Source organism: Brachyistius frenatus, unplaced genomic scaffold, assembly GCF_029030835.1.
Source record: "Brachyistius frenatus isolate BFR_SWC_R1_liver_20210118 unplaced genomic scaffold, ASM2903083v1 Contig_282, whole genome shotgun sequence".
Classification (NCBI taxonomy): Eukaryota; Metazoa; Chordata; class Actinopteri; family Embiotocidae; genus Brachyistius; species Brachyistius frenatus.
In genome coordinates, this window is record NW_027210881.1 from 20,685 (window position 1) to 45,000 (window position 24,316).

At 47.8% G+C, this 24,316-nt stretch overlaps 3 protein-coding genes across 9 annotated transcripts in view; all 3 read left to right on the top strand.

Annotated features, from left to right (window-relative positions):
* Positions 1-884: 884 nt before the first annotated feature.
* On the top strand, positions 885-9,847 carry LOC138634914 (ras-related protein Rap-2a-like). Its single transcript, XM_069722125.1, has 2 exons — positions 885-1,679; positions 8,568-9,847. Exons 1-2 carry the CDS (start codon positions 1,366-1,368, stop codon positions 8,803-8,805), a joined length of 552 nt encoding a protein of 183 aa, XP_069578226.1. The 5' UTR covers positions 885-1,365; the 3' UTR covers positions 8,806-9,847.
* A 704-nt stretch (positions 9,848-10,551) lies between these two features.
* On the top strand, positions 10,552-16,251 carry mrpl39 (mitochondrial ribosomal protein L39). Its single transcript, XM_069722117.1, has 10 exons — positions 10,552-10,758; positions 11,658-11,864; positions 11,960-12,099; positions 12,185-12,284; positions 12,455-12,522; positions 12,713-12,825; positions 12,906-12,971; positions 13,077-13,230; positions 13,807-13,854; positions 16,060-16,251. The coding sequence occupies exons 1-10, from the start codon at positions 10,710-10,712 to the stop codon at positions 16,147-16,149; spliced, it is 1,035 nt and encodes a 344-aa protein (XP_069578218.1). The 5' UTR covers positions 10,552-10,709; the 3' UTR covers positions 16,150-16,251.
* Positions 16,252-16,338: 87 nt separating this feature from the next.
* jam2a (junctional adhesion molecule 2a) overlaps positions 16,339-24,316 on the top strand; it is a 14,711-nt gene continuing 6,733 nt past the window's right edge. For 3 of the 7 annotated variants that reach the window (XM_069722121.1, XM_069722122.1, XM_069722124.1), the window contains exons 1-3: positions 18,663-18,806; positions 23,396-23,461; positions 23,658-23,768. In XM_069722121.1, the coding sequence (XP_069578222.1) occupies positions 18,758-18,806; positions 23,396-23,461; positions 23,658-23,768 (226 nt within the window). In that variant the 5' untranslated portion in view covers positions 18,663-18,757. Of the gene's footprint in view, positions 17,935-18,155; positions 18,807-23,395; positions 23,462-23,657; positions 23,769-24,316 lie in introns of those variants that run through there. The other 4 variants (XM_069722118.1, XM_069722119.1, XM_069722123.1 and 1 more) reach the window with 3 other exon arrangements.

The following is a 24,316-nucleotide window of genomic DNA, read 5'->3' on the forward strand; positions in this document are numbered from 1 at the left end:
CACCCTGTCACATAAGGGTGTGTCCATATTTCAAATTAATCTCAATGACCCTTCCCATGTTGCGTAACTCCTTGGGCCAACAAAACACCAGAAATGCATTGAGAAATAATCACATCCTGCTTACGGCATCCTCACAAACCATCTATGGTCTTTTTTGTTGTTGTTTTTGTCTTTTACACTTCATACCCACCATTTATTACTGCAGCCTACTTTCTTTATACATTTCTTCATGCATTTCTGCCTCCTTATGCAAGTGAGGGGGCTGTTATTCAAAGTGAGGTCAACTTTTCTCCTGTTGATTGAGCCACATCAAATCTGATGTAGATATAGAGCTGTATATTGAACCTCACCGGTGGACGGGCTCACGGCAGAAATGGTGACTTACAGTCAGGACATCGCTCCAGAACTGAGGACGTCAGTTAGCTGAAAATAATAGTCAGCCAGGACTATTTACTTTTGCATCAAATGTGTGTTAAACATTTTTTTAACAATATAGTTTATAAATAATTAAACTAAATAAAGTTTGGGTACATAAATAGAGGGGATGCAAAGGGAAAATAATACAGAAATACATATATTTAAAGTCAATGCATTAATAAATCAAATAGAAACTTAAATGTGAAAGTAAATAGACAGGGGAATAAATACAAAGGCAAAACAGACAAATAAATGTGTCACATTTGATCAATTAGCCTAATTATCGCCTGCATGTATTTATAAGATTGCTTCTAGTGCACTTAATGACATCATAATTAATTCAGTGAGTCGTTGATTTGTTGATTTATTATTTTTGGCAGTTGTGGTCCTCCCTACAATCACGCCTATCCGCGTGCCCCTGCTGCCCCGTGGCACAAATCACCCTCCATATCTTCCAGGAAATAGTAAGACGCGGTGGATGCACCGACTCCAGAGGCGTGGACTCGCAGCGCTGCTGTCTTCTCGGGGCTAAACGGGCTCTTTGCCTTTAAACTCTCCTGCATCCCACCGTGCAGAGAAATGTAGTGTTAGCCTTGTGTTTTGTCGGGCATATAAAAAGATGTGCCGTCCCGTCGGTTCTATTAATAGCCAATCTTATTTTTACCACACCGACGCCTTATTGCATTATGGATGCCTCGGGAATGGTGTCCCTTCAAGATAGCGTGGGGACATTTCAGTAGAGGCTGTGGCTGTGCATCTCAAAGGGCTAAATGCTCCAGCATCATCTCCGTCCGTCCGCCTATTACTGCAAGAGCGTTTGGTTTTCCGGAGGCTGTGTCATGCCTGTAGTCTGAGTCCAGGCTCCTGTGCACGGGGATGCGTTTGTTTTCTCCGCCGCTGAAGACTTTCTCCTCTGCATGCCGGATTTAACTCCACAGGAGCGCTACTATGCGGGAGTATAAGGTGGTGGTGCTCGGCAGCGGCGGGGTGGGGAAGTCCGCGCTCACGGTCCAGTTTGTCACCGGGACATTTATAGAGAAGTACGACCCGACCATTGAAGATTTCTACAGGAAGGAGATCGAGGTGGACTCCTCTCCGTCGGTGCTGGAGATCCTGGACACGGCCGGCACCGAGCAGTTCGCCTCCATGAGGGACCTTTACATCAGGAACGGCCAAGGCTTCATCCTGGTCTACAGTCTGGTCAACCAGCAAAGTTTTCAGGACATCAAGCCCATGAGAGACCAGATCATCAGGGTCAAAAGGTGAGACACCGACTTCATTATCTCAACCGGCTTTGTTGTCTAAATGATGCAATAGACAATAGGTTATTAGGCCCCTGAAATAGTCACAGCAGGGCCGGTGTGGACCCCACAAGTTGGACGTGTTGATGAGGAGGAAACGTTCATAAAGAATTATTCCTAAACACCCTATAATTAAAAATATGGTGAAATAAGAGCGTTCAACTTTCAGGAGCCCCTGAGATCACTGAACCCCACTTTAAGAGCACGAAGAGAAATGGAGGATTTATTTTTGTTGTTTTACACTAAGGCCCAGTAATTATCCCGAACTGCCATCCTCCCATCTCCCTCCTCTTCCTCTTCCTCTTCCTCTCCCCCAGTGCTTGGTGAGAGGCTGCAGCCCGCTCATATGTTCCTCATAAGAGCCCAGCTGTGGCTCACCTGTCATCCATCAACCCGCTGAACTCTCCCTCGGTTTTGATATTCTCTGTGTCTCACACATGACTGGCTCTGGATGGCTTTGATCCGCTCCGTCCATTACTCAACAAATCCACTGAGCTCATCTCACGGCTGGAAGAGAGGCAGGGAGGGAGGGAGGCAGGGAGGGAAGGAGGCAGGGAGGCAGGGAGGGAGGGAGGGAGGCAGGGAGAGCCTGGAAGAAAAGCTGTGATCTTTCCTTTTGCTGGTGACATACTGGTATTTTTGGCCCCTTTAATTCGTGTGGCGACCCAGCGGCTCTCTGTGAGGCCGGAGCTTCAGAAAAACAGGACGTCCAGGAGGTTCGGTGCCATGTCAGGACACTAACGGGACAAATGTGATGAAGTCACATGACTGACGAAGGCCAAAGGACGACTGGTTTGATTTGTTCAGTTGTAACTGAAGGTGTTAGCGGTTCGTTTGGGATCCTCTGGCGGCCTAATGACTAAAACCTCCAACTATTTCTGTGAATAACAAAGCAATACTTTGACATTTTAGACACAGATGTTGATTTGCTTTTCTGCCAAGTAACACACTCGCCATGAGCTCTGACTCGTGCAGTAATCTTTGTGTGTGCACCGTGACACAACAAAGCCACGGCATTTTTGTTTACCTACCTGCCTCTCATGTTCTAATAATGTCTGATTTGACCTGCATAGTTTGGCGCAGTGCTTTTCAGCTGCATCCCGGAGCGAACCGAGTGCTCCCGTGGCTCTCGGACGTCACGGCCGAGCAGGAGGAGGAGGAGAGCGTCACGGCTGACGGTGCACAGCAGGGGGCGAACGCATGAGGGAACTCCTTTGAAATGAATAATATAATGACGGATGTTGGCTGCACCCCACTCCCCCCCCCCCACTGCTTTCCTCAAGTGGATACCCATAAATATTTCATACTTTTATTTCACACCGCTGTGGTTTTGAAGCGAGGGGATTGTTACTGTACGTGCAAAGCTGCAGAGAAGTGAGATGCTCGTACACGCGGCGTCACGGAGAGGAAGGACGAGTCAATCTGAGACGTGACACACACACACACACACACACACACACACACACACACACACACACACACACACACACACACACACACGTCTGGTGACACGGGATCATGTGACAGGTGGTTTTGGCAGCATCAGACAGCTCAAAGCGTGGCCAGCTCACATTTGGCTGTAGCGGACCCGGGTCTTTATTTCTTTGCTGTGATACCGGGGCGAGAATATAGTTCGACTTCAGCGACACTAAATCCACTTATATGCACGAGAGCTTTATTTCAGGATTGCAGATAAAAATCCAGTAATTCTGCCCTCCAGACTAAAATCTGCATCGTGTACGGTGTTCACTGAACTTAGGATTTATTTAGGGAGTTTATTCAAGCATAGTAAGAATCATCATTCGATGAAACAAGTAGTACAGTCAGCTCCGAGTCTCTGTTAGCGGCCTTCGGGAGAGCCGCCTCCCTCCTCCCAAACTTCTTGCTGAGCCAGCAGCAGCAGCAGCAACAAGCACCACACGGAGATATAGTATGTGCCCACTCACCAGAACTTAATGGGATTGTGTTGGGTTGGAAGCCAAGAAGACATCAGGCCTCCATTAGGGGAGTCATATAAACCAGAACGCTAATGCAGGGCTCTCAGTGTGGGAAGTAGGGGCGAGAAGTGAGATCCTGTCTATTAGTGTGTTGGTTGGTGAAGCCTCACGATGACACAATCCACATCTGCATGAAGCAGGAAAGCTGGAAGCACCGGAGTTAGACAAGAGGACGCTCGACGTGAAGCTGCTTTTCATCATACATGTGCATAACTGTGTATTTGTGCAGCATCTCAGACATACTGCGGCCCCTGAACACACCTCGCAGAACAGCCAAATAAAAGTCGCTATCTGGGAAAACAACATCTGGGTGTAGTCCTCCTCAGCAATCTGATCATCTGCTGGCTCGCGTGTGAAGGTTTATAGTCGTGTCAGGAAGGACGTTCAAAGCACTCGAGCGGCGTTTTCACGCTGCACTGATGCTGTGTCTAATAGCAGGAGGTGAGCATCACGCACCGCTGAGTGGGGAGGAGGGTGGGGAGGAGGGTGGGGAGACCAAAACTACGTATCCCAGGGGGCACTTTGGTGTCGGTACAGAGCAACTTGTTGACCTCAGGCTTTTAGTGTTTGGCCATCAGGAAGAGGAGGAGGAGGAGGAGGAAGAGGAAGAGGAGGGAGCTGTTAAAGCAGCCAGCTCGCTTTAAAATATTTGCTAGGAAGAGCCACCGGTAAAGTGCTGGAACATATTTACTTAACATATTTACTGCACTTTGCCTCCTTAAGTGTTTCCACCATTTATCACGTTCAGGACTCGTAGCTTTCAAACAGCTCCCGGATATCAGGAAAACACATTTCTGCCTCGTTTACACAAACGTACCCGTCGTGGTTTAAAGCAAAGCCGTGTTTACTTGCGTCCGATTTTTCAGCAGCAAAGAGTTCAGCAAAAGACAGATGTTGGCAGCCGCATTACCAGGTACCTGAAAATCTTTATTACAGAGGGCCGACTCGAGCAAACAAAAACATGACATGACGAATCAAGGTGAGGCCAGACTGGAGTCCCATCCAGAGGACGCTGGGAGCCTCTGAGGTTGGAGTCACCACCTCCAGCTGCAGCGTCACGTTTCAATGACATTCGCTTTTCTTCACACTCACATTGAGGCTTGTTTTCTTTTTCTTTTTCATAAATGAACATAAATCTTCATTTCCCTCTTTGGTTTCCTGTTATTGTTGTTGTCGCTGAAGTGCACAGAGCACCAGGAATAATGGAACTCATGAGTGCTCGTCTGTGAGCTCCCCACTCCTCCTAATGTCTCTGCATCTGGAGGAAAGAAAAGGAGCTTATCTTGAGGAGCTGGGCTGCACCATTAAAGATGGAAATGAAGCTTAGGGGGTTTCATCATAAAAAAAATACACTCTAAAGACCTCCTCCATCTGCTGTGCAGGCCTCCTCCGTTCATCACAGGAATGTTTGAGGTTTCTTATTTGGTTTCCTTGCTTTTCTTCTTGTAGGCGCTACGGAAACATTAGCCACCGAAGCTTTGTTCTGCAGCAGGAACACCCTTCGGGAGTCAACGGCAGCGTGGGCGCTATAGGTTGTGTGATTTTGCTGTCCAGTTGTACAAGCAGATACATGCGTTAGGCTGGCTGTCACACGGCGGAGCTGCTCCAGCTGGTAATTAACAGCAGATGCGGAGAGCAAAGAGGCGGCTGCAGGGTTGGAGGGCTTCATGTCGGAGATGGCTGACTGTTGCTTTGTAATTTGTGTGTGTGTGTGTGTGTGTGTGTGTGTGTGTGTGTGTGTGTGTGTGTGTGTGTGTGTGTGTGTGTGTGTGTGTGTGTGTGTGTGTGTGTGCCAGTGCTGTGAGGCTCGTGAAAACAGGTAAGGGAGAGTCACTGGAGCTGTTCAGCACAGCAGGTAGCGCTAATAAGTCTGTTGCACCTCCGCGAGGCGAAATGGAAAATGTAGAGGCCATGTTTTTGTTTTTGTGAGTAATAAACAGTGATTGTGTGGGTGGTTTTGTGTTTGCCTGTTTCCCAACCGTTGTAATAACACCCTGCGGAGGTAAATGGCAGCCAGTCGTTTTTGTGTTACAAGTTGAAGGTGTTCAGGTTTCCATGTGCGTTAAAAGGACGCTGCACTTTTAACAGATTGAGGCACAGAAATACTCTGCAGCTGCTCTTTCACATTCTTTGAGTCATCCTAAAAGTTTTTTTTTTTTTTTTTTACAGCATTATTTTACAAATAAATGCAGTTTTTTTTCTTTTCTTTTGGTAAATGTCTTCATCTATCAGCCACCTGCTGCTGTCGGTTCCATAAACCCAACATGGCTTTTCTCCCGCTGCATTTTGAAAACAAAAATCAGCATATTCATACAGCGACACGTTGCAGCTGTGCCGATAATCCCCATAATAGATGTCTTCCAGCTCTTCTGCTGCACCAGGAACGAACTGCCAGTCCTTGTTGTTTTCTGCTGCTCTGATACTGATACACAGTTAAAACACTTCAGGCTGAACACGTAACCAGGATGCAACTAACAATGTGAGTATTTTAGGTTTTAGGTTGTTTTTTTTTATGGCCTGTGAAGTATAAACTAGTAGTATTACGTAAAATCCCTCATTGCTACCATGACGACTGTTGCTGGTTAGCCGGTTGATGCATTCTGGTGTTTAACCCCCAAACCCTGACTGACATATCTTCACTAATACAAGATATTAGCGTATAGACGCCTGTTGGCCAACTTTTCCTCATGCGGTGTCGAGCGGTCTTAGTTTCCTGTCATGTGGCGAGGAGGAGAGCGGTAGTTTGATGCTGCAACAAACGGTCTCTATGCAAACTCCCAACCCCACCCGAGAGAAGCTGGCTCTCCCTGTGTCTTTGTAGTTATATATAGTTTCTCCTGCAAGGCTGTCAGATCGCATTTGTCTCCATGGTGCTCTCCTTGTTCACACTTCACACCTCCTAGACTGCAGCTTTCCAAACACACAGGCCATGCGAGATGCTTGTCCTGCTGAGGTCAGCTGCTGTGTGTGTGTGTGTGTGTGTGTGTGTGTGTGTGTGTGTGTGTGTGTGTGTGTGTGTGTGTGTGTGTGTGTGTGTGTGTGTGTGTGTGTGTGTGTGTGTGTGTTGCGCAGCGCGGCGGCTGTGGGGGGAAAATGTCAAGCTGCAGGGAAGCGTTTGGCATTTGAGCCTCTCTGAGTGACTTTCCCTGCTTGACAGTCTTAAATGGTGTGTAGGCCGAGCGTGGCCAAACATTTTCCACCAAATTGCACTTTTTCTCTCTCGGGGTCGGAGGTCGAGGGGTGCGTGGAGGCAAAGGTCAAGCGCAGCCGGCGAATAGCTCCCCCCAAAAAAGTTGTGGAGCGTCGTCGTCTTGCTCAAGGATGCTTAAACGATCCGTGAGTGTCCTCCACCCGCTCCGCGCTCGTTCCTCCACCCGCTCTGCGCTCATTTCCTCCAGCTCTCCAGCCCCTCTTTTGCTCAGTGAGACGTTTGCCGGCTCTTTTCCACGCCTCAGCTCTTCTCTCCAGCTGAGCGGTGTGGCAGCAGGCCACCAATTTGTAGATAAGAGCCTATTTCTCAATAGCACCAGCAGATCAATAAGCCGAGCTGGGAAAGCACTTAGAGATGACTGATGTTCGAGGCTATTAGGTGGCCTGTGCCATTACCTATTGTGAGAATATATACCCGCTGTAATTGACAATCTGTAGTTATTTAATCAGAGAAAACATGAAGGGCGTCAACTGGAATAAAATATTTTGTGATACAGATTCACAACAGTTTGATATACAAGTATAAACAGTTTGTGATGGAACCGGGATCACGATGCAAACAGATTCTAATCTCTCGCCTTTTTGCTCAGTTTTTGGTCTCCACCAACTCCTGAGGAAACCGTCTTCCTCTTTAGATGATGAGTGAGAGTGAAGCAATACAGTGAAGTTGCCGGCAGGTGGCGAATCTCCGCGACGTCACCTGTTGGTGTGAGAACTGCTGATTTGAAGCCCCCGATCCTCGCCAGCAGGAATTTGACCTTCAACCAATTCTGTGATGATTTGAGTAAAGTGAAGCTTTATGGAGGTAATTATGAAGTTACAGGTGTCCGCATGATATTTCAGGAGTTTGTACTGTATCAGACAACAGATGCAGCCAAAGCTCAATATTGTTTCCAAGGTTCGAGGCGAACGTTCATGTCCTCCGCCACGTGAGAGCAGCACATTAGCTTTATTCAATTATTCAATAACTTATTCCATTACTCTCCCCAGCCTGGTTTCCCCCGTATAGACGGCTGGGAGGGGAGGAGGGAGGGGAGGAGGACGCCGAGGGGAGGAAGCTTTTGATCCTTTAAGACGTGCTCAGTGCTCGATGGAAACAAAGTGGAGCGCAGACGGTTTGACAACGAGGATTGGATGCCGTTAAACGTGCAGCTCGCGTGGCACGTATCATGTACCGAGGAATAAATAGAGCATCACCGCGCTCACAACAGAGAAAAAGTGACCTTTTTTTTTTTTGATGAGTTTCCTAATGGGACATCCGACCGGCATTAGACATCCGGGGAGTGATGGGAGCCTCCTGGGGAGTGATGGGAGCCTCCTGGGGAGTGATGGGAGCCTCCTGGGGAGTGATGGGAGCCTCCTGGGGAGCTGGAGCTCAGTGTTTATTTCACTCCTCTCACTCCTTTGTGTATTGTTCAAAACCCCCTATTGTATAAGCATCTACAAAAATGTAGTATGTAGGCCAACAATGCACACACACACACACACACACACACACACACTGAGTCCCTCCCTCCCTCCCTCCCTCCCTCTTTCTCCAGGGAGAGATCTACAAGTCTGTAACAAAACACACCCAGCCGGAGAGACATGCTGCACATTCCAGATGAAGCCTCTCATGTCACTTCTCTCTCTTATTTTGAAGGTACCAGCAGGTGCCGGTGGTGCTGGTGGGTAACAAGGTGGACCTGGAGGAGGAGAGGGAGGTGTCCCCCGGCGAGGGCCAGGCGCTGGCCGAGGACTGGGGCTGCCCCTTCATGGAGACGTCGGCCAAGAGCAAGACCATGGTGGACGAGCTGTTCGCCGAGATCGTCAGGCAGATGGACTTCTGCCCTCTGCCGGACCGGAGGGAGGCCTGCTGCCCCGCCTGTAGCATCCAGTAGCAGCTGATCGGTGCGACGGAGCGGTGATGGATGGGAGGGGAGTAGAAATCAGCGTGGACGGAGGCATTCAAAGGAAAAATCCACTCTGGTTATCACTTTTTCTACCTGCTCTCTGCAAATCTAGCAGTTAAGGCCTGTGCTCTGGGTCGAGAGGCATTCTGGGAAATGTAGGAAATCACTAACTGAAGCAGACAAAGCAGGTTAAGGGGGAATTAAATGTCAGCATTCAGAGTGGATTTTCCCTTGAAAGAAACATTAAAACAAAACAACAACACTTGACCTCCCACATCCATCACCGTCCTGCTGATCATTCAGGAGAGAATTTTCCCGGGTTTCCCAAAGGCAGCATGGTGCCAAAAAAACATCTCAAAAGCCATCCACGAAGAGGATCGTAGTGCTCAATGCTTTTGGGAAAGCAGCCATATGTCCGAGCGGAGATGGCAGCGTGCTCAGCAGTTTTATTAGTCCGCTTGTGTTTGTCTTTTATTTTTATTTTATTTTGCACTTTTGGGACGTTTTGTTTTTTTGTTTTTTTTCTTGTGGCAGTGAAAGACCAATCACCGAGTATCTGAAGCAGATGAGTGACACCACTGTGAAGGAGTCGTACACCGGAAGTTCATTTCACAGCCGGCCCGCCTAAACTACGAATGAATGAATTAAAAGATGAACGAATGTCTTAAAAAAAAAACAACAACAACAACAAAGGAAACTGCACCTTTTTGGGGAAATTCACGCAGAAGATCCCAAATGTTGACATACTGTGGATGACGTGTGCCGTACGGTCACACTGACATCGAGTACAATCAATCTCACCCAAAGAGACGGTATCGATAAATCAGACGATCAATCATCGAACTCTGCGGATACTTTGTCTTTTCACCTTACAGACGATACGAAGGCCTTGTTACATCGTATGACGTGAACATCAGTGTCAGTGTGTAGTTCATCTATCTTAAGTCACATCAGATATGTTAGTGGTTCAATGTCAGAAACACTTATTTTCAACAAAAAAAATAAATCTTTATGCACAAGTGTCCTGTTATTTATTGTTGCGTCGTCATTTTTGTGTCGATTTCCCAGGAAAGAAGCTGTAATATCTTTTTCTTGCTCTCTTTTTTTTGTGTGTGTGTCTTGAACATCTTTGAAGTCCTCCCTCTTTTTTTTTTTTTTTTTACTTCAACCCCCAGAGGTCATAAGATTTGCACTTCATTGTGAAAATGGCCTTTCAGCTTTGCCACTTAGCAGTAATCTGGCACTGTCTTGTGCCGGCGTGGAGATGATTTATGATGTTGTGGTCTTGTGACCGTCCCCCGTCCCCCCCCCCGTCCCCCGTCCACCCTCACCCTCCTCCCCTACTGCCGCCACCATTAGTGCCAACACTTAACTGCTGATTCTGGTCCTGAAACATCCAACAAGCATTCGTCACATTCTCAGTGCCATTAGAGTCCATTAGAGGATGCAATTGGGGACGCCAGACTTCAGATCCAAGTTCATAACTTGATCGTGAGCACAGGAGCAGCAGTCTTTCAACACTTATAATAAAATAAAATAAAATAAAAAGACTGAGGTCATTCAGAAATGAACTGAGGAAACGTTCGTGCCGATGATGTATTTAGACAAAGAGTGCATTCATTATTGCGTGGCTTCTTTTGAACCGTGCCTCGTTACAACCTGCAACAACAGCGACACCTGCTGCCACGAGCCGGAACGGCAGTTGCGGTGCTGCTGTCCGGTGACGTGTTGTTTCACTCCGGACCTGAATCGACGTTGCACACCAAACAAGGCATATGGCGTCCTTCAAGCTCGGACGTTTGCAATAAACGTTTATCTACTTTATCTTCTTCTTTTCGTTTCTTTACGAATTCAGTTATTTATTTATTTTTGTTTGTATGTAAGCTGTTGAAATGTCCGTCACCATGGCGACCAGGAACGTGTGTCAAGTTTTCCAGCGTCGTAAGTATCCGTTAGAAAACGTAAACCTTGTTAGCATTAGCACAGATGCTAGTAAGGTGGTAATAACGGAAATAAAAACGTCCCTCTGAGGGATTATCGATATCTATTGATCTAGTGATCTATTTATCTTGCACGTGATTGCTATTGTTACTGTGACCGTGGTGACAGCAGGGAATTAAAAGGTAAAATCATGACGTAAGCCCCCCCCCCAAAAAAAGACTACATTTCCCATAATGCAACTCACCAGTTTCCCTGAAAAGAGCCCCAACCCCAGTTTTAGACTTTCTGCTGCACACACACTATAAAAACTACCTTTTCACGTAACACTGGTGGACTTTAAAGAAAGTGTTGAACACATCTTTGTTTTCTTTGGTGTGAATCTCCACTGAAGAAGTAAAAGTTCAGACATAAAGAGATTCCTGGTGTTGTGAGGTTGTTTTTCTTTCTTCTCTCACAACGTTTATAAAAACATATCTCCATGTTTAAGCAGCTTTTTATGCTCAAACAACAGAAAACCAAGAAGTCTGACACGTGAGCGACCTCGATGAAGAGCACATTACTTGTCAAACATGCATCTCCTGCAGGAAGGAGGTGTTACACGCCGTCTGGGATCATTCTGAAATATTGAGGAGTCATCACCAGCTGCAGGAGGAAGGTCACCAGCTGCAGGAGGAAGGTCACCAGCTGCAGGAGGAAGGTCACCAGCTGCACGCTGCTGCAACAGTGTCCCTCTCCGATCCCACTCCTTAACTTTAGAAGATAATGCGTTTTCTTCTTCGGGCCTTTCAAGAAGCTGCAGCTGAAGATCTCCTCCTCCGCCACTAGATGGCTCCACCCGTCGTTGTGCTTTAGTGAACACCAAAGCGTTGATACCTTTCATCGTCTCCGTCCTCCCGCAGGCTTGGCGTCCACCGCGGCCGCTCCGCGTCCGTCGCCCGCCGAGGTGCGCGGCCAGCGCAACGCCGTCTTCTCCAGAGAGCAGACCCGGCAGAGAGCTCTGTACCCCCGCGTGGAGAAGATAGAGGTGTCCGTGCACGGCCCGGGGCTGGACGGCACGCTGCTCATCATGAACAAAGGGATGTCCACTCCGCTGAGCTGTGCCAGGCGTACGTGAAACCGCCGTCTGAATCCGTGCGTGTAAACGAGCCTGAATTGTCCCCTCGAGCTGAAGGTCTCCCGTGTCCCCCGTGTCTCCCCTCAGATCTGACGGAGCATCACGTGACAAACTCGGCTCTGGCGCTGGTGGACGGGGAACTGTGGCCTCTGCACCAGCCGCTGACCCGCTCCTGCTCCCTCACTCTGCTCACGTTTAAAGACGACAACCCGACAGCCGTCAACCAGGTACGACGCGTGTCCTTTTGTGCAACGGGAAGTCAAGATCGGTGGACGTCTCGAGGTGTTTACTGTCCTCCTGTCCCCCTCGCAGGCGTACTGGCGCTCCTGTGCAGCCCTGCTGGGTCAGGTGCTGGAGACGGCGTTCAAGGATGACTACAGCATGGAGCTGCTCAGCACACCTGAAGTACCAGGTGATGAAGAGCTCCTTCTGTGTGTCGGACTCAGATCCAGCCTGGATTTTATTTCAGTGAAAATGGACATGACTTTTAAGTTGAGACGAATAAAACTGAATTCTTTGTAGTTTTTTGTCGTCGGTTTTTAGATTTCAGCTGCTGATTTTATTTGATGGATTCCTCTGCAGTTATTTCAGGAGCTTTCTGCTGCGATGTGGCGCTCGACTCTCAGCTGGACTCGTGGACTCCCTCTGAGGTGAGTGTTCAAAACCCGTCTACCTTCAAGTGCTCAGAAATAAAGTTGAAGTACGTCCGTTTCCGTCAGCCGTGTTTCCAGACGGAGGTCAGGGTGTGCAGCAGTTGCGGCGCGGAAGTGATTCAGAGCTTTTACAGAACTCCTCCTCTGTGAGTTGGTTGTGAACCAACATTTGCGTTCGTCTCCGCAGGAGTCGCTGCGCTCTCTGACCCGAGGGGCCCAGCAGCTGATCCATCAGGACTTGGCCTGGGAGCCGTTAGAAGTGGTGCCCTCGGTGGCGCTGGAGCTCTTCTCTCACAGCAGGTAGACGAGCAGCCGACGCTTCCTCCTTCATCTCGGTCTTCTTTCACCTTTACTCAAACGGACCTCTCTGTCTCCCCCAGGTGTAAACAGGAAGAGGTGGAACAGAAAGCATCACAAAGCCCCAAAGGCACAGTGATGCTCTACAGGTGACTTCACGTGCACGGTCTCACCGTAAACCCTTCGTTCCTGGTGTTGTTTCAGTTTCGTGCCACATTTCTTTCTGTGTGACGTGAGCGTTTGCTTGTTTGTAGATGCGGTGACCACGTGCTGCTGAGCGGCGGCCCCCTGGTGGCCCGGACAGGCTTGTGCTCCCAGTACGAGGTGACGGCCCTCCACGGTCTGGGACGGGGATCCTGGGGCCTCCGCCGCCGAGCGCAGGGCCTCTCGCTGCCGCTGCAGCTGCAGGTACGGACCTCCGTGTTTGTAACAGCGCTCGAATACACTGAAATGATCCTTTGTTTTCAGGCGTCTTCTGGAGGTTTGCACAGAATCAGATCGTTTTTATTTTGCATTCTTGATCGTCATTGAAAGTACAATAATTGTAACTCACTTTAAATGTACTTTTTTATGTTTTTAAGTGGTGGGTTTATTTTCAAGGACCTCAGTTAACCTGTGTTATAAATCCACGTTTAGAGGCAGAACATTTTCACCTTTTAAAGACGTAATATTGATTTCATATCTGCGTTCATTTTCGGTAATTGCAGGTTTCAGTTCTTTGTTTTGCTCTAAGTCAGCATGTGATTTTTTCCCCCCCACGGTTCTTAATAAAATAACTTTCCGAGGCATAAAAACATTGCTGAATGTGACATTTAATATGTCCTTTTGATATCAACGTTTGTCTTGCGTAATTCCACAGATTGTATATGGTATAAATAGACACTTTATTGGTGTCTGCATGTGCCTGCAAGTCACGTTTCCTCCCCTCCTCCTCCTCCTCCTCCTCCTCCTCCTCCTCCTCCTCCTCCTTCTTCCTCTCTGCAGGCTCACCACACAGTCTGGAGGAAACTGAGGCAGCGGGCAGAGAAACTGGTAAGAAACTACAAACATCTTCCACCTCAAACGATCATCCAACAGTAGCGGCATCAAAGCTGAAGCAGCGAGGCCGGCTCAGAGAGGGCTGTTTGTGTTTTGGGACACCGGTCTGATCTACACGATGGATGTTTGTCCAAAATTTGACTGGCCGCTTCACGCCGGGCCAGCCGGCTCCCTGGCTGCAGCCGTCACTTCAGATTTCACAAAGTAGCCAGAGGTTAGGATTTAACACGGCTACTTTTATTGCTTTGCATTATTATTTTGGCAAAAACAGAGAGGAGACACATCGTGGACTGTAATCTCCAGGAAAAGAGCAGGTCTCATCCTCCTTATGAAGGACAAACTGCTGCCTTGTGAACGCCGCATCAAAAACACAGACACTAACTCGAGATGCAAGGAAAAAGTATTTTTAAATCTCTCCAGGTTCAAGGCTCTCTTTCTCGACGCTGTACACTTTGACTTTCGGATTGATGTGGAGTTAAAGCTCCGTATTTGTAACCAAGTTTGACTCGAGCACTAAAGGAGAAGCTTCAAGTCTGCACATTCAAACTAGGCTACGAGTTAATTTTGGATGGAGCCATCGAGGCGAAATATAGTTTGCTGCAGCCTTTCTGGCATTCTCCGTGCATCACTGATTGCGTAATGAATAAAAAAGATATACTCATTAATAAGCACACTTGATTTGGCAACTGATGACATACTGTGCTCCGTGGCCTACATTTTATTTTCACTGAGATTCGGTTATTCGGGGAATTGAGACGGCACTTTATTTAACGACAAACGCGCGGACGTCAGACTTGGACGGACATTGAAAGACGAGAACATTTGGATCGCGTCTTTCTGGAGTTTTTACAAGCACAGGATTAGCATGCAGAGCTGCTGCGGGAGCGGCAGGGCATCCGTCTTTACGGTGCTGGAGGTCATTCTTCCATATTATCACCTGACGGTAACGTTTGCCGTGTTGAGCGGCCATGTGACGCGCGCGTCCTGTCCTCTGCGTCCCGCCTCTTAACACCACGTCACTGCCACTAATCAGCAGAAGAGCTGTAAACTCAAACACGCCTGCAACTTTCTCTGAAGGACGTTTACGCTGCAGCATAAGGAGGCAAACAAGCCTAATGCACAGCCAGACGGTCTCCTCTACGACTCCGGCCAGCCGCACATCATTTAGTTTTCACTCTCTAATAAAGCTCAAAGCACACTGGCTTGTCTTGTTTCATCTTCTTCTCTCCTTCATGTGGAGAAACCGCCAGCTGACATTTTATTCTGACCCGGATGCTGAAGTTAGCTCTTATTTACAAGTGAGAAACTAGTATTTTCTTTTATATATCTGTTGAAGTCTCAAGAGACTTCTAGAGCAAATAAAGGATAAATATAAGTCAAACTATAGGAAGGTTTTCTGCATAAATGTATGCAGATTATTTCTGCTTCCTTCCAAAGTCAAACAAGGTGGAAGCTTAAAAGAATTCACATTTCTCACAACTTGGCTCCTATTTTAGTGGTTTTCATCAATATTTCAGTCAGTTAGGATGAGATCATGTTATCTAAAGTAATTACTGAGATCTGGAACAGTGGGAACATTTCTGCAGCACGATCCAGCTGGATGAAGATACTGTTGAATATCAACAGAGATGGTTTGTTTTAATGGAGTTAATGAAACCGTCTTGTTAAAGAATCTTTGGCGCTGATTCGTTTCACTTTGCATCTGCAATTTTTGGGAGTAGGTCCAAGTGTCCAAACCAACAGGAACACTTTGAAATTCTGCGTCCCAGCAGAACATCAACTTTTCATGATGAAGATTGTATTTTGAAGGGCCGTGCTCTCATTATGTGTGAAAGTTAGAGGAGTGTTGTTTTTGTGTGCCAGCAGAAATCGGTTTATAAAAGCAAGGAGGCGTGGGCGGCTGCGTTGTGAGCGCCGGCTGCAGGCGGATGGGAGGGAGGTACGTCCCCCCATCTGCCTCCAGCTGGCGCTCCAAACTCTGCCTCCCACACTGCAAACAGAAGCTCCCAACTTTTCCCCCCGTGGGGAGGATCATGCTCTCCTCAATCTCCTTTAAAGATGAGCACAAAGATATTTTTAGATCGCGTCTACAGAAAATAGAATAAAAAGGGGATGTGACGGTCTTATAAATAAATCCATCTCCGTTGGTCCTTCTTCTGTTTACACATCTGCCTTTATTGGTTGTTGTTTTTTGCACAGGTGGATGTGCCGAGAGACGAAGAAGCTACTCCACCTCCTCCTCCTCCTCCTCCTCCTTCTCCTGACTCAGCTCCGCCTCCGACCAGCTAGTAACCACCTCTGTGTAACCTTCCACGCACGCATACACACTCTGACATGTCTCTGATTGTATCGTTTGTTCAATAAATATGCAAAGAAGACGTGACGAATCACTCCCACTTATCTCTTTTCTTATGGAAATCAGCGCGAACGGTAGGAAACACACGACCTCGCCGTCACGCCGAACGTGGGCATCCTTCTCAGTGTGATGGAAACAGTCCCGGAGGAGAGTGTGTGTAGAAGTGAGAGATGGAAACGGTCAGCAGTTATGCTTAACAACACAAGCGGAGTGTGTGTGTGTGTGTGTGTGTGTGTGTTGGCTGAAGGTCGGGCAGCAGTGCAGCTGTTGTGTCTATCACTCATCAAACAGGTGGCTCTCAATCCTCCCAGTGTGTTTGGCAAGTGTGAGCAAGCCCCAGGATTCGAACCACAGGCATGGTTTTTTTTTGTTGTTGTTGTGGTTTTTTTTAACTTATTTTTCCCCCCATGATTTCAGGCGTTTTGACACATCAGACAACACTTCTGGTTTGTGCCAGAGGTGCATAATCATTACTGTAACCCTGAATCTCAGGCTGAAAGTGTAATTACACACCTTTTTATAGAAGCTTTATAAGTTCATGGTGAAAATGGACTCTTTTTTATTTTTTATTTTATTTTTTTATCTGTTCTGGACCCCTTTTAGATTTCTCATGATGTTAAGCTATTCCTTTAACTTCTCATGAAGCATACCAACTGTTGGTGTTATGGTACACTTACTAACCCACAGTACAGGTGCTTACAGTCAGCTGTTAAAGTTTAATGGCCACCAGTGACTTAAAGAAAACTGAGCAGTCTCCCCTCTGACTTCTCAGCCATCTCCCTTCCCCCATTTTGATCCCCCTTTTGTCATTTGAGCCCCTTACGTGTCTTTGGATGAACATAAAAACTCAACAACAGCATAACAAAAACCCATTTACATTCAGATATTATCTAGAGTGTCGTTACGGGCTGCCGCTCCGTGACGGTAAGCTTCTTTCTGTCACCAAATCTGTAAAAACTCCATCAGTCTCAGGAGACGACGGAGGATCGAGTGAAGCCTCGGGGGGCCAAAAAGTTCCTGCGCAGCTGTTGCTCCCACTCAAGCATCCCACTACCACCACCATCGCCACCCCCACCCCAATACTCACTGACAATGTGCGAGACACACCCAAGGACATATGCCTCCGACTTCCAGCCGGTCGCAGCACCAGTTGAGATGTTTGAATCTGTGCCCTGAATTCCTCGCCACTGCAGCGCTTCAGAGATGTTTAGGAACAAGTGCTGCACCCACGACGCCTCTGCCCAAACACGATTAAATTTAAATAGCTACTAAAACACTGTGGAATAATGCATTCCTTGAAATGAATTTATAATGCTTCTGGAGGAGCTTCTCTAACACTGGGTTAACAGTGCACTCAGCCAGTCGTTGTTTTAACTAGAAGTGTTGAGTACAGTGTTGGCCTGTGGAGAATTAATGAACTGTTCTGGTCAGCTGAGTAAAAGTTACATTTTAATATCAAATACAACATTTCTTTGCACAACCATAGAGGCAACTATCACATTGAAAATAACTATACAAGAGCAGGATGCTGCTTCTGGATAATTCTGCTTCATTTTTAAATATAGAGGAATGCTCTTTACAATTTCTTCTTTAAGTCTCATTTTAAAGGGTTAAAGGTGGTAAATATTGTAACAGTAGTTACTGAATGTTTAACTGACTTCTCTATTATATAGTAAAATCAAGAACATGTTTGGAGTTGCTGGTGTGTCTCCGTTCAGGTAAGTAAAACACTTCCTTATAATTAACGGCTTAATAAGTTGTAATGAATATTGTTGTTGTGTGAAGGTAAGTGGTTAAATTATCCCATTGTCAAAGGGATATTTTTGCTGCCTGACAACTGAATTCGCGTTTTATTTGCTCATCCTTTGCTGAATCACTAGAAATCAGCTGAAAAGCTGCACGTGCATGTGGCTTCAAAATCGATCTTTGTGCTCAAAGTCCAGAAAAACTTTTGGGCCAAACCGGGTCTCAGCCGGGTTTAGGCATCAGGGGTGCCACACCTTGTTGCCATACCCAGTTGAGTCCCGCTATGTGGCCACTTGGCAGTGCAGTGCGCGTCTTGGACACGGCGCTGCGCTCTCGGCGCTCCGCCGCTCTGCTCGTGTGAAAGCTCACCCCGCCCTCCCTCCCTCCACCTCCCTCCACCTCCCTCCCTCCACCTCCATCTCCACCAGCGCCGAAACCGCACTACAAACACGAGAGGGACGTTCATTCGCGACTCACCGAGGCGCGCCGCTCCCTCCCAGACTTCCCAGCCAGGACACCGAGCCTCACTTCACTGATCGGTTGCCGGAGTTGCGTCCCGCTCATCCGCTCGCCTGCCAGCAGCTCCGCGTCCTGCCGCTTCGCTCCGTTCCGTTCCGCTCCGCGCCGGGCCGGTCCGGTCGCTCCCCCCCCCCACTCTGGAGAGCAGTTTATTCCCTGGAAGCTGGATGAATTATTGGAGAGTTGTGAACAAGTGTGAGAAGAACACCGAGGCTCGGGATCTGCCTCCTCGCTCCGTCCAGGGAAGACAAGACTCAGCCAGAGTTGTGGATAATAATGGAGAGGACGTCTCTGTATCTTCCTGTTGTTATTTTACTGATGCAATGTAAGTGGAACACGGAAACTACTCATCCAGGAGAACTCCTTCTCTTTGTGCTTGTGTTTCTCTACTTTTGTCCTCAGGATCAAGCTCAGGATAGATTACAGGAGCGCTGGCGTCAGTGTAGCTGTTTGAACTTGCACTTTTTATTTTTGATTTATTATGGTGTTAATGGCAATTTGAAGCTTTATGGACTTGAAATCTTCATTGTAAAACAAGTCACGTAGGGAAATTCTTTTATTTTCAAAAAAGCAAGTTATTAAATCACAATAGTGGAGTTTTTAGTGGTTGTATTACTCATTTTAATGACATTTTTCTATTTTTAATTTAAAAGTGCAAAGAATCTCTTGGATTCCTGTAGTTGTTGTTTTGCTGGTCAGTTAAAGCCCTGCTGTGAGAGTGTGCCGTCGTGACGTGCAGCCAGGCTGGGCTCCTACAAGTTGGCCCTGAAGTTGTAGTGGCCCGCTGCCAGCTCGAGGGCGTGGGTGGCACGGCGGTGGCGGGTGGGCACCGGTTTTGGCAGAAGTGGTGGCAGGTCTGTGTATGAGGTCAGCGGTTGGATTACCACCACAAAAACCTCCAACTGGCTTTTGGGTGTTTCGAGGGCAGGAAGGTTGGGGACAAAACAAGTGGAAATGAATCTTTAAATAGCCAGAGAGCCTCCGACTCCTCGCCCAGATTATCCTGCATGGCAACCTGTGTGACATGACAGGAAACGAGGCAGCCGTGTAAGTGCTGTTAGGACTTCAGGGCTAGATGGATGCGATGAGACAGTGAGAGTGAGTGACGCACATTTTTACTCTGAGTTGTCCACATTTTGCCACCTGTCAGGCCGCCGGGTCACGGGTTCACAGAGGTGTGTGTTGTCCAGTCACGCTGCGGAACAATCTGACAGAAATCACTCATCCTCTGATGGACGACAACCGTTTAACAGAGCGGCGTCGAACCCGCCTCGGCTCGACTGTGGATAGTATTGTTTCGAAAGACAAATATTTAAATCCTAAAGGAAATGTTTTGGGTGGGTCTGTGTGGCAACTGAAGCAACATCCCTCTCTCTCTCTCACACACACACACATGCTGTGTCTGACTGAGACAGCTGTTGCTCACAGTGTTACAGTCATACAGACAGCCTTTGTTTGAAGGGAGGACACACACACACACACACACACACACACACACACACACACACACACACACACACACACACACACACACACAGGCGTCATCCTGTTTTTCTGCGTACCCCAACAGCCTTGAAACGTGTGTGCCGTCCACGTTCACGTTATCTGTATCACACAGCCAGACAGGATATTTCCTGTGGGTCCATCTTCCTCCCTCTCTCATTTGTTCCCTGTTAATTTGAATAAGTGCCTTAATTATTACTGCGCCATGCTTTTGACCTCGGCACAGGCCTGGCAACACCCAGCCGGTCTCTGTAACACTCTGTACGGACCACGTAATGAGAGGAAAGCTTCGTGCCAAGGAGCGAGCGTGCCATCCTTCTATTTTTGCTCAGGCGAGAGGGTGGCTGTCCCTCTGAGAGTTTAAACTGCCGCACTGTTTGGTTGATGTTAAAGCCGTGCACGAGGTGTGTGTGTGTGTTTTTGTGTGTTTGTTGTTTTGCTTGCCTGTGTTGCTGCTATTTTTAGATGTTTCAGTGCTTCAAAGCCACAGCAGAAGCATTTTAATTACCATAGTGGCCGTATCTGATGCTATATTGGAGAGCACCACCAGAGACCTGCTGCTTTGATGCACAAATAAAACTTAAAAAGACCTATATAGGCAGTTTTTCTGACACCCATATCTCAGGTTCACACACTTGTTATCAAGATCTTTTTGATCTCCACGGCTGGATTAGGCCTCCATTCTGCCGTTCGGGCGACCAAAGTTGCTCGGCTCCAGCACGTCTAGTTGCTGGACTCCTGATGATTGATGCTTCCTGAGTTGTTTCCGGATGCAAACGCCGGCCCGACTCCCGCTCGGCCGCTGATAACGGGAGCTGTTTGTCGGTGCGAATCAGCGTTTACTGCTGACACACAACTTCAGAGTCTGCCTCTGTAACAACCAATTGATGCTCCCGATCCGGTTCGGGTGTCGCTACCTGGAGCTCAAACCAAACCAACCGAGCCGATCTTAAACTTATTGGTGAACTTCTTGTGGCTTCCAGGTGTTCTTTGGTTTAATCAACCCATGAGCTTGCTGCATGGTCATGGACAACACTGATCTTATCACCCATTCATTGTTTGCGTAGATTCAGAGGCTTCGGTCTTTGTCGTATTGTTTAAATTGACCCTCGTGAGCAGCAGCAGGGACACGACGCTGAAATAACTTGGAGGCCCCGGCGGGTCCACTTGTATTACATGTGGTGTTGACTTCTCGGACAGCTGTACAAGCTGCAGAGAGCTATGTTAACATTAGCCACCATGCAGTCGTGAAATGATCCGAACAGGCCGTGTGCTCATTGTCTGCCTCGACCCTTTGCAGTTAATTGAGGCCATTGAAGCTGACTGTTCACGGCGGCGAAGCGCACCACGGGGGCAGCGGGACCTCGCATGCACATCTTCTTTGCTCATTTTTTTTGTGATGCGTGTGCGTACGTGTCACACGGGAAAAAAAAAAAAAAAAAAAGCGCACTCGGTGCAGGCATGTTGTCAGCATTGCTTCATTTCCTTTTTCTCAAAGAGACACCCTTCAAGACAGCGGCGGGCCCGGTCTCACACTATGTGACAAGAGCTCCTTCCATTCACAGTCCCACTGTCTGAGAGGATCTCCCTCGCCTTCAATCCCACCCTCTCTTTTATTCATGCCTCTGCAGGTCTCTGGTCCCCCCCCCTCCACCAACCTCCGCCCGGTCCCCTCTGTGCCTCGCTCTCCTCTCCATTTGTATTCTATTCTTAGGGTCGCTCATCTCTCCTTGATCGTTTATTCTCGTCCCTTTTTTTTTTTTTAATCTCATTGTATCTCCCACCCTCGTCTTCGTTCATCCTTCAGCGAGGCGACGCTCCTTCCGAGGGTGTCGAGGTACACGAGCCGAAGCATCGACGATAATCCTTTCACGCCGCCGCGGGTCAACACGAGGCAAAGCGAAGGGGAGGAGAGAGAGTGCACTTTTAATTCACTGGGGTCAAAGTTTAACCAAGTGACGCCGGTGTAAATTGTTCCAACTTCGGGAAAAGGCTTTTAGAAAACTCAACGTCACGCCACATTTGGCAGATGACATTATTATTGTATAGGCTGCTGTTTATTTCAAAGCCACTTTAAAAATAGTAGATATGTGAGTTAGAGCGGGCGAGACCTTTAGTAAGAATTCAAACCGAACACTCGTCCGACTTCCTGTCATGTTCCACATTTCCTGTCCTTTGTCTTCGGCTCGCCCCGCTTTGGTCCTCTCCCCGTCGGGTGGAAACCCTCCGTAACTCATATTCATCGAGTAACAATGGACCCCACACAGGAAGCTCCGGACAAACAGGAAACTCAGTAATTTCACAACATTGGTTTTTTCAATGAGGAAGAGATTTGTGTCCCATTTGTAGGAACAATGGCAGGAAAGTGTGTGTGCGTGCGTGTGTGTGTGTGTGTGTGTGTGTGTGTGTGTGTGTGTGTGTGTGTGTGTGTGTGTGTGTGTGTGTGTGTGTGTGTGTGTGTATCTGAAACATCTGCTGGACTGGACCTGTGTGTGTGTGCGTGTGTGTGTGTGTGTGTGTGTGTGTGTGTGTGTGTGTGTGTGTGTGTGTGTGTGTGTGTGTGTGTGTGTGTGTGTGTGTGTGTGTGCGTGCGCTGCAGCAAGCTTTCAAGAGTATATGAAGGTAATGTCTTCATTACGCCAAATTCTAAGTTTGCTGGAAGTTTTTTTGAAGCCCTTAGTGCTCAGAGCGAAGACCCCGGAGGCCCATTTAACATTTATTCTGTAATCTAAAAAATACGTGGCCTTCAGCCTGCAAATCTCCTTCTCCTGAACTGAAGAAGTTTTGGAGCAGTTTCACTCACTGAGTCTGTTGTTGCTGTTTGCTGGACTCCACCCCGCCTCTCCCTCAGGAAACCTTTACCTCTGTTTTAACAGACAGACTATCAGACGGTAATCCGCCTCCCGTAAACCAATCAGCACGCGTGAGAAGAAGCCGTTGTTTCTTCTTCCTGTTTGGATGCACGGGGGGGGGGGGGGGGTATCAGTGAAACGCAGAAACAAACATAGAGAGCACACCGTCCGCCGGTAGTTAATGGTCTCCGCACATCAGGTTAATCTGGAGGGGACGCTGGTGACGCGACATCCTCCTGACCTGCGCTCACAAACATACACCTTAACCCGGTGGGATTAAAGCAGGGGAGGGAGTAATCCCGCTTTTACCTCCAGGCCTCTCCTGCACCGAGACGCCTGCCGTCTTCTCCCCTCAGACACCAAAGAGAGACATTAAGCATTCTCCTCTTGCAGTTGGCGGGCAATGAGGAGCACTTTACCCAATTCACCTTGCCCCCTAATGGAAGACAAGTGATATTGCATTCTGAACTGCTCTCACCTCAATTTTTTTTTTTCCATCTCCTACTCTCCCTCCCCTCTTCCTCCTCCTCTTCTTCTTCTTCTTCTCCACGTCCACCAGGTTCGCCCTCCATCTCGGTTACCGTGTCGACCAACAGGCACAAGGTGGAGGTGAGCGAGTTCTCAGGTGAGGCAGAAAGAAAGAAATAAACCCGTCTCGTCTCACGTCGGAGCCTTTTGAAGCATGCTGCTATCAGATTCTCTCTGACAGAATAAACTGCTAAGCTATAAATAGACCAAGCAGTTAATAAATGCCACTGATCCTTTCATCTCTGGAATAAATATCTCATTGGTCACACTCTCTCTTATTTATTTATTTTTAGAGGCAGTGCTGTCCTGCATGTTCCGCACAGAGAAAGACCAGAACCCACGCATCGAGTGGAAGAAAAAGGGGAAAGATATTTCCTTTGTGTACTTTAAAGGACACTTCAGAGGTGAGAAAAGCAGCCCCGTCTCTCTCCATCCCCACGGCGACGACCGGAGGGCATTTGTTTTAATCAGCTTGAGGTACCAGCTGGAAGGGCTGTGCCGTACGAGGATGAGAGAAAACATTTGGTTGAGGTTGATGAATGACTGATGGGTAAAAAGTGAGATGTTTTTTTTTTTCGGTGTGGGGCGTGAAGCCTTAAGCCCGCGTCCCATCCTCAGTGTCTCATCTTTGTGGTTTAGGACGGGAACTTAATGGGTGAAATAAATAATGAATCGTACAGCAGCTTTCATCCAGTCAGTCGGTTTTAACTAAAGAACACAAGAGCTTTGAAATGCCTTCAAACCTTTTCATTGGCTGCCGTACAGCTGAAGTTAGTTTAAAAGGTGACTGGATGCCTTCATGATGTCTGACTGTTTCTTATACAGAGCTGCCGAATGTCGTCAAGGGAAAAGTGGCACCACTGAAACTCACCCTCCCACTCGCTGGCTGCATGTTGCTGTATTATTTCATGTCATGCAGATTATGGATTGTAATATGCACACAGTGGCTGTA

Bases quoted from the DNA above. Each gene is read 5' to 3' on its own strand.
- mrpl39 (XM_069722117.1), top strand. From the start codon at position 10,710: ATGTCCGTCACCATGGCGACCAGGAACGTGTGTCAAGTTTTCCAGCGT. The intron at 11,865-11,959 runs GTACGTGAAACC...GTCTCCCCTCAG, and splicing joins TCCGCTGAGCTGTGCCAGGC to ATCTGACGGAGCATCACGTG. The intron at 13,231-13,806 runs GTACGGACCTCC...TCCTCTCTGCAG, and splicing joins CGCTGCCGCTGCAGCTGCAG to GCTCACCACACAGTCTGGAG.
- LOC138634914 (XM_069722125.1), top strand. From the start codon at position 1,366: ATGCGGGAGTATAAGGTGGTGGTGCTCGGCAGCGGCGGGGTGGGGAAG. The intron at 1,680-8,567 runs GTGAGACACCGA...CTTATTTTGAAG, and splicing joins CAGATCATCAGGGTCAAAAG to GTACCAGCAGGTGCCGGTGG.